The following is a 9,199-nucleotide window of genomic DNA, read 5'->3' as shown; positions in this document are numbered from 1 at the left end:
TTCGAATACGAGGAAGCACTCCACCCACTGCACCACGAGAGGGAGACTACTTGATAATTTTTTCCACCACCACCAACCTTTGCAACTTGTAGTATCTCACACGAAAGAAAGAGAGGAAAAAATATAATGTTTTGCAACTTGTAGTATCTCACACGAAAGAAAGAGAGGAAAAAATATAATGTTTTACTCATGTACGAGACTAGAATAGGTTATTAATGAAATAGGTTGTGAATGGGTAAAATTAAAAAATAATAACCTTAAAAATAAAATTTTCCTGAGGAACAAAATAGTAAAAGAAAGGTGGAGGGAGAAAGGTGTGGTGGTGGAGGGAGCAATGCCTTTTTATGATTCATTGCTTTAGGGTTCGGTTCTAAATGTTTGTAAATTATATAGTGCGAGAACATTATTATATCAATCATGCATATTTGCGATCCATGTTCTTTTAATTATCACCTTACTTTCTAAACTTTCCTTATTTAATATTTTCCTTTAAATTAAAGTTAAAACTATTTAAATTTATTTGTCATATATGAAATAAGAAAATAATAAAATCATGTTTCATTTTAATTATATGAAATAAAACATCCATAATTATGAAAACGTGATTTTTATTGCTATGAAAAAAATTAATACTATGTCATGATGAATTAATATTATATTTAGTTAATTACTAGACTACAAAACCTTTACTATAAGAATTTTTTGATGAAATTATTGAATATAACATTTAAAAATTAAATAAATAAAAAATGAAATAACAAAAGAGAGGGTATGTCGGCTATTTTACTTTCCTTTTCTTTTTTGTTTACATAAAACATGATGAATTATGAATTCTCTGTGTATGTTAAATATACAATTTCAAACGTATGAATAGTATCGGTTCCACTTAAGAAGAGCCTTGGTCCCAAAATATAAATTATTCAAAATTTTAATATAAAGTAATTAAAATTTAAGAATAAATTTTATTAAGTTGTTATTTATTATATTTTGTAAATTAAATGATGATTACTTATAATGCTCTAAACAACACAATTTTCACATCAATCCAAAATACTAAGACTAGAGTGATTTTAGTAAAAAAAATACTATAAAAGATATACTAATCACTAATAAAGTCATGATGAAACAAATTAAATATCTGATAGGAAAAATATATTTGAAGTTAATCCAGGTTTTTGTTTGGTTAATTTTTTAGATTTTAAAATCAATTCGATAATCTACATATTAAGTTATATAGGATGTAATAGATTGAACCTTCTTTTTGGATTGGGTGCTGCACGTCCTTACCATAGACCCTTGTCCATAATCATTAAATATTTTTATTTTACTTTAAAACAAAACAACTCATAAAAAGCAAGGGTTAATATAAGGATAAATTTAATAAAGAAATTTTAATTAATTATACATACTTATAATTAAGTGGAAATTTGTGAATAGTCAAATTAACAGAAGTGACAAAGTATTATTCTAAAATTTTGTAGGGTTATATCTAATAGCTTCAAGAAGCAATAAAATGTTATGTTATCACTATTCACTACTAAAAAACAATTGAAGGTTACCAGATGGCAGCTGATATGTGTGACGGCCTAAGAAAAATAAAGCGAAAAATGTCTTTGTCTATTTTTTTTTTTTGGTTTTTTAAATTAATATTTTAAAATTTTAATCTGTTTACTTTAAAATATTATTTTTTTAATATGTTTTTGCTTTGTTATTTCATATTTTGTGTTACGTTTAGTATTCTGATAAATAAAATTATTTTTCAATTTAATTTTTATATTATTACCATTAAATAATTTTACTACCATTAAGTTTTCCTTAAAATCATTTTTAAAGCATTTAAAAAATTAAAATAGAGAAATTCGGAAAACGAGATAAAACATTGAAGAGCGATAAACGTATATTTTGACTTAAGATGATTGAAATAAAGGTAAAAGTAAATAGTTAAAAATAAAAATGAGAATTAGAATGTGAATACTACCACTGAATTATTATATATGGAATTATCAATATAATACATATACTTTCTCTTACAATCTTATTTTGTCTTTTAGGGTTCTTATTATATGTCTTATACACTCTCTATTTTCATTTTTTTTATAATTTTTTATTAATAGTTTTTTTTTTCTCTCTATCTATTTCCACTTTCTGGCCATATACCCCATACGTAGTAATAATTATTTAATTACATAATCCCTAATAAAATATTGGTGGAGATCTCTTACTATCCTAAACAAGAATAGGTGTGTGGAAACATCTAAAAAAAAGGGTGAAGAAAACAAAAATAAAAGAGTAGATGATAGTTCTAATAAACTTGTACGTAGTTCTAAAATAAATCTTACACTTAACATAAGAAACTTCCTATCGTTCATGGGCAAAGATAATGCATGTATATTATTACCAAATATATAAAGCTGCAGAATATTTTCCATGTCATGAAGTTTATGACAACGGTTATGATATAATAACCCTAGCTATAGCTAGTTTGTAATTTAACTGAAGAAGTGGTTTTTGTGCATGTATATGACATGCCTATCTTTTATTATAACAAACGATTGAAAATTGGATTTCTTTTGATTTGCTATATCTTCACAGCATAGTTATAGCCTCTGAGCAGAAGCTTTGTTGCACTTCCATTGCCAGTTCCTCCAGACTCAGTTGACATCCCAGTTCTATCTGTAGTAGTAAAAAAACGTATCACGTAAACAATGTTATAACAGCATAAAGAAAAAAGCCCTAAATAAAATCCATATAAGTATTTTATTTGTGATTGCAACTCTATCTTTTTAGGTTTACTTGAATATATGTACGATCACCCTCATCCAAATTTACGGATATTGGTGTAACTGATTGTGGTGTTTCCATTGTTTGTTTTCATCTCAATGGCGACACGTATTCTCTTGTGCTAACATAAACATTGGACAAAGTACCACAGTTAAATTTTCTATAGAGGAATCTACAAGGTAGATTGCATGAAAATTGTACTAAAAACACATCAGGAAGGTGTAAAGAAAAGTGAAATAAAAACGATAACTAATTTTTTCAGCGTGAAGAAGCGAATAGAATATTTATCAGACTGTATGTTTTTTGTTCTTTGATAAGTTTTAGAAGGGGGATCGCATTAGTAAAATGCGTCATGGCTATTTGATCAAAATCAAGAAGTGTTACCTTCGGTCTAATAACATTTTTTTACGTCCTTTTGAGTTGTAATTCGCGTATTGTGGTTTAGATATCGAAAAGTTGTAAAATCTACATTGATTTCTCAGAAAGCTATGTGTTTGGTTCATAGAAATGGCTTGAAACCCTAATTGAAGTAGGCTATGAATTCCGATTGTTACGATCAATGATAAAATCTCCCAACATTTGGGAATCTCACTGTTACTTTTCTTGATTATTCTTATAAGTGTATTTATGAATATATAGTTAGTGTTAACTAATATATATTATTGTATCTAACTATTTATAGTTATTGTTAACTGATATATATTATTGTTAAATACGAAGTTATAAAAGAATTATGACAGGAATTAGTAGTTATTGTTTCACCTTGACCACAAACTGGTAAAGGACAGTCTCCTCCATGCTGCTGATGTTCAGATGAAGAACTTCAAAGGAAAGACTTTCCAAAACAGTTATGATCCTTGCAACTTGACCCGGAATTCTTTGGGAGATCACTTTCAAGATCACATTTGAACCAGAGATTTTCACTTCAACATCCGCAACAGAAGAGTTGCAGCTTGCTCCCAGTTCCTTGAAAGAATTGGGCCCAATTATGGAGGAGCTATCAAGTTGATGAAAATTTGGCTGAAGTGTTCGTGGACTCGGACCAGGGCTAGGGCTTAAACTCTTTCTTCTTTTCTGGGATTCCAAAGCCTGAAGAACTTGGTGTAACTCCTTGATGAATTCTATGACACCGCCTATTATAGATGCTTGATCTCCCTAAAATAAAAGCAAAAACACGAAAAGAAACTCACTTCCAAAAATCAATCAATTAGCAACATGGGAAATTGTCTTTCCCTCATTGACATCACAAAATTTTGATGATGAGTTTGTTAAAAATTATTCATAATTTCTCTGGTATGGTAACTCAAAAGCCGATCACATACACAGAAAGATTACGAAGAGGAAAAAGAAAAGAAAAATACCCTTTTGATATAGAAACAAGGGGTCAACGATCTTAAAACTTTGAGATGTTCATTCATCTGTCTTCTTCGGTTCCTCTCGACAGCTATGTGAGACATGATAACTATGGTTGAGGTGTGTCTTGGTGTTGGTAGTTAGATGTTTCAACTACAGAAGTCAAAGTGTGGTGTATTTATAGGAGGGAATTTAAGAGTAAGAGTGAAGGTAATAAATGGTATAGGTTGCTTTCTCGTGAAGTATTCTTTAACGTAGTTTACAAATAGATACACTCTTTCTCTGTCTTTCCTTGCTTATAAACATTACGCGTCTCACGCTTATGATCTTGCGTCAATTACGTGCCCTCGTGAGTTAAAACAGGGACATGGTTATTTTCTCAGCTCTCCCTTGCATTTTTATCTGTTTCCTTTCCCCCATTCATGCATGCCTTGCCGAGGCTTTCATCGCTCAACTTAGTATCGTCTTGCAAACATGCAATTTATTCCCAAACATTGTTTTCTTCGCTGTACCAAATTTATCTGCTTCACACCTTTTTAGCCCTTTTTTCCTTTCAATATCCCTTTCATTTTCTTCTCGGAATTCGAACTCCACCTCTCCAAAACTCCAACAAAAAGGAAAATAATGTTTATATACACTTAAAATACTTATAAATAACAACATTTTTTTCACTTAAATACTAAAGTTTCAGAATCTTATAATTAATTAGTTGGTTATATATTTCATGCAAGTTATTAATAACGGGTCGTAGAACGCATATAATATGGTTTAGGAATACGAATAGCCTAAATTCCCTAGATTCAAATAGCTCAATGTTTGAATTATTTAACAAAAACTTTGAATTTATAACCGGCTTACAAATAAGTCGTGATTGAAAGTATATATTTCATAGAGTTGAGAAATACTTTTTGATAAAAACAGGGTTAAAATAATTACGAAAGTCCTTGGCTAATTCCTGTTATTTTTCATCTTTATATTTATTTTTTTTAATTTAACATTTAAATATAAATCATTAAATTAAAAAAAGTAAATAATGAGAATGAAAGTAAAATTATTATTAACCCTATGTTTTTTAAATTAAAACATAATCGACAATATTATAAATATATATAATTTTAAGGATATTATTATAATTTAATATTCCTAAGGAATAAATTACTCATCAGTAAATACTACAACGGACTTTCATTTTATTTTCTTATAATATGGACATATGTGGCAACAATTAATTGTCTGTACTACTTCGTTTGGTAGAGGGAAAACAAACAAAAAATGAAAAATAATAGTTAAAATAAAAACTGTTTGATGAGAAAGAAATGAATGAATTTTGTTATTATAATATTATTCATTATTATTAATATTATCTCTTGTATTCAACATTATAATATGTACAGGTGATTGTGATAGTTACATGATTAATTATGAGATCACATAAGTCATAATATTTTATTCGTCATAGTTAGGTTTAAGTATAACATAATTGATTATGTTAAGAATAATTTTCCCGATTTTCTGCATAATGTTGCAAGAAAGGTTCGTTTTGTGTCTAAAACTTATATTAAACAAAGACTTGGGGTACTCCACTAGGTATTCATGTAGCAGCAGATAATTAATTCCTTACATCTGCGCTTACAGGATGCAGTCCATTAAACTTTCAAACATTAACAAAACAAAAGCCATGACATATAATGACAAAATTAAAAATATCAACTTGCCTAATTATTTATCTCCAGAAAAAGAAAATAAAAGATGAAGCAGACTTCTCTCCTACTTTATCATCACAACGAACAGAGAAACAAATTAATTTTTCAGCTTATAATACCTACAAATTACATGTTACAATATACAAGTTACTTACCACATGTTAAAATTCTTAGTTTAAGTTTGTTTCTATAACAATCAACTTAATAAATATGCGGTGACATTTTTTAAATAAAAGTATATATTTTAACTCTTTTGTTAATCTTACAAGAGACTTCAATTTTAGTTTTACATCTATTAAAATTCAAATAGATTTAAATTTTGTATCCGTTGAGTTTTCTACTAGATTTAAATTAATATTTTAAGTTTTTTCTTAATGAAAAAATATCTTAGTTTTATATAAGATCCATGTTTAATTTAAAAGGGAATTTTTTTCACAGGAGGTTACAAGTTGCAGGATGAAGATTAAATATTAAAAATGAAAGATGAAGATCAAGTATCAAGAATCAAGGATCAAGGATTTAAAAATTACAAATTACAAGTTAGAGATTGAAGAATAAATATTAAAGATTATTGGTTACATGAGGTTACAAGTTATAGGTTATAGGTTACCGATTGCAGGTTATAGGTTACAGGTTACTAGTGAAAGATTAAAGATTACAAATTACGTGTTAAGGATTACATGTTACGGTTTACATTACATGTTGCAAGTTACATGCTAGAAGTTACAGGTTACAAGTTAGAAGTTACACGTTAAAGATTAAATATTACAGATTACAGCTTAAACTTATAGGTTGCAAGTTAAATATTAAAGATTACAAATTACAAATTACGAGTTGCGATTTACGGATTACAGGTTACATGTTACAGGTTACGAATTACAGGTTATGAGTTACATATTAGAGGTTACAGATTATAGATGACAGATTAAAGGTTAAATAAGTTATAATTTACATGTTACAGATTCTATATTATATGTTACATTTTGCAAATTATATATTACAGGGTAAAGGTTAAAAATTACAAGTTACATATTATGAGTTATGAGTTATGATTTATAGTTTATAGGTTACAAGTTACACTTTATAATTTACTGATTATAAATTACAAATTACATGTTACACGTTAAAAAAACATAATACACGTTAAAGATATATATGTTACACGATAAAGATATATGTTACAAGTAATCTCTAGCTTGTAAGTTATAATACTGAGAAACAGAAACTGAATTATGAGATAATACAAGCAAAATCACTAATTTAAATGTCAAAGAAGCAATTGCAGAAAGCAGTCTGAAACAATTGATTTAAATGGAAGGCACGACGAGAAGATATTATAGCTATGAGCATTGCTGATGGTAAAGGGAGATACAAGAAAAGGAAAGTATTATAATTGAAAATAATTTAAGAAATGAAAAATTAGCAAATAGAAAAAATGAGTAAATGTATAATCTTTTTTATTATTGGCGGCACAGCTTATTTGATGAGGATGTCTTGTTCCTGTCTCACACCTTACTCCCTGGTCTTATTTATAGTTATATTTCAGAAAAGAGAAATAGTGCTTTAGCATGCCCCACCAATCACTTCATAACACACACTACTATAATAAATGATAAAATAAGAAATAAAAGGTGAGTGTACAAATTTATTAAATGTCAACTATTACCATTTTTATTAAAATTATCTATCGTCGGAGATTTAAAAATTAAAAATAAATTAATTTCATAAATTCAAATACAGAAACAAATTTTATCTATTTTTATCATGTTTAATACATTACCTAAAAGCTATTTTTTAATTAAAAGGAGTTTTATTTTCATTTCTTAATGTCAATTTCCACGTGAAGAAGAACTAGACAAGATTGAAAATATAACTGTAAATGTAATGGAAGATGGAATATATATAAGAAGAAAGAGACAATATTGAAAATCTAATTCTTACTAATGAAAGATGGAATATATGTATAAGAAGAAACAGACAAGATCGAAAATCTAATTCTAACGATGAAAGATGGAAAATACTATATGGACATCCTTTACTCTTTCTATACACCCTTAAAATACTTACTTTTACTTTTCAAAATTATTTATCTTAAATTAATTATATATTTTAAAATAAACATACTATGTTATTAACATTAGGTGAATGTTTAGTCGAAAATAAAGTATTTATGTATCATCATATCATAAAAAGACAAAGGTAGAAAAATAGAAAATGAGGGCGAAACATTGTTCTTGTTAGAAAAATGGAGATAAAGAAAAATTCTTAATATGCATCTACTCCCATATATATCAAAAGGCATACAAGTAGGAGCAATTCATATCCAAAAATGGATTAAATTATGTTTAAATTGAAAAATATTATATGTACCTTGGAGGGAATGTTTTGCAGCCTCCTCAATAATAGTGCGAACCATAGTTATAGCACTTTGCCGTCAAGGAAACTTTTAAAACCACTGTTACACTTGAAAAAAATAAAGATTGTTTTAGAATAACCTATTTTAGAAACATATATGTATATAATTAAAGCTTTACAACTGTTTAAAATTTTAAGATCAATTAAGAATACTACAACAAGAAGAAAAAGAAATGAGTGGTATTTTTTATCCTGAAATTAATCAGATTCATAGAATATAAAGATTGTCAGTTAAAATTTTTTAATCAGATTCATAGAATATAAAGCAAAAAAAAAAAGAACACCTTACTAGAAGAAATGAGATTAAATAGTGGGTATTTTTATTCAGATTAAACTGCATAAAATTGAAAGGTTCAAGTTTTCCAATGAATCACAAGATGGTGTTTCTCTCAGTGTTTAATCTATATATTATTTACATATATGTACAAATAAGATTTAATATTTAATAATTAGTTTCTCTAAATGAGATAAAGTACAGATAAGTTTTTAATAAAGAAAAGACTATTTAAGCAATTTTCTAAATAAAATATCAGCTTTCCAAATAGTTAAAATGTATTAATAAATCATTAAATCAGATATATTTCACAAGATACGCAATAACTACAACTATCGCGCCATTTGTTTCTCAGAAAAAATGTTCGCAACAGGTTACGAAAAGATGAAAATTAAATTTAAGATGAAGCTGTTTGAAGAATGCTCAGTTAATAAGCATAATATTTTAACTTTTGTAGTCATTTACCTTTTTAAAAAATTCATGAAGTTAATGTGTAAGACGTACAGTTAATAAGCATAATATTTTAATTATAAGTATTGTAAGACGATTAAACCTAAACTCGACATAGAAAGTTAAAAAATAACAAAATAATAATAAACTAAAACAATTTCTACATTGATCAATGTAATTTTTTTGTACTTTTTATTTTCATTTATAATGTGAGTCGCAATCT

The 9,199-nt window shown here is 27.2% G+C and overlaps 1 protein-coding gene across 1 annotated transcript; it reads right to left on the bottom strand.

Annotated features, from left to right (window-relative positions):
- Nucleotides 1-2,318: 2,318 nt before the first annotated feature.
- Nucleotides 2,319-4,268, bottom strand: LOC108342695 (transcription factor MUTE). The gene is made up of 3 exons (XM_017580489.2): nucleotides 4,143-4,268; nucleotides 3,544-3,936; nucleotides 2,319-2,673 (listed from the first exon to the last, which is right to left on the bottom strand). Exons 1-3 carry the CDS (start codon nucleotides 4,236-4,238, stop codon nucleotides 2,587-2,589), a joined length of 576 nt encoding a protein of 191 aa, XP_017435978.1. The 5' UTR covers nucleotides 4,239-4,268; the 3' UTR covers nucleotides 2,319-2,586.
- Nucleotides 4,269-9,199: the final 4,931 nt, after the last annotated feature.

The sequence above is a fragment of the Vigna angularis genome, chromosome 6, assembly GCF_016808095.1.
Source record: "Vigna angularis cultivar LongXiaoDou No.4 chromosome 6, ASM1680809v1, whole genome shotgun sequence".
Classification (NCBI taxonomy): domain Eukaryota; kingdom Viridiplantae; phylum Streptophyta; class Magnoliopsida; order Fabales; family Fabaceae; genus Vigna; species Vigna angularis.
Note: the sequence above shows the minus strand (reverse complement) of the source record. Positions and strands in the feature narration are given on the sequence as shown.

Excerpts from the sequence above, each read along its gene's own strand:
- LOC108342695 (XM_017580489.2), bottom strand. The coding sequence starts at position 4,238 with ATGTCTCACATAGCTGTCGAGAGGAACCGAAGAAGACAGATGAATGAA. Across the intron at positions 3,937-4,142 it reads CTTGTTTCTATATCAAAAGG|GGAGATCAAGCATCTATAAT; the intron begins GTATTTTTCTTT and ends CTTTTATTTTAG. Across the intron at positions 2,674-3,543 it reads TTTACCAGTTTGTGGTCAAG|ATAGAACTGGGATGTCAACT; the intron begins GTGAAACAATAA and ends TTACTACTACAG.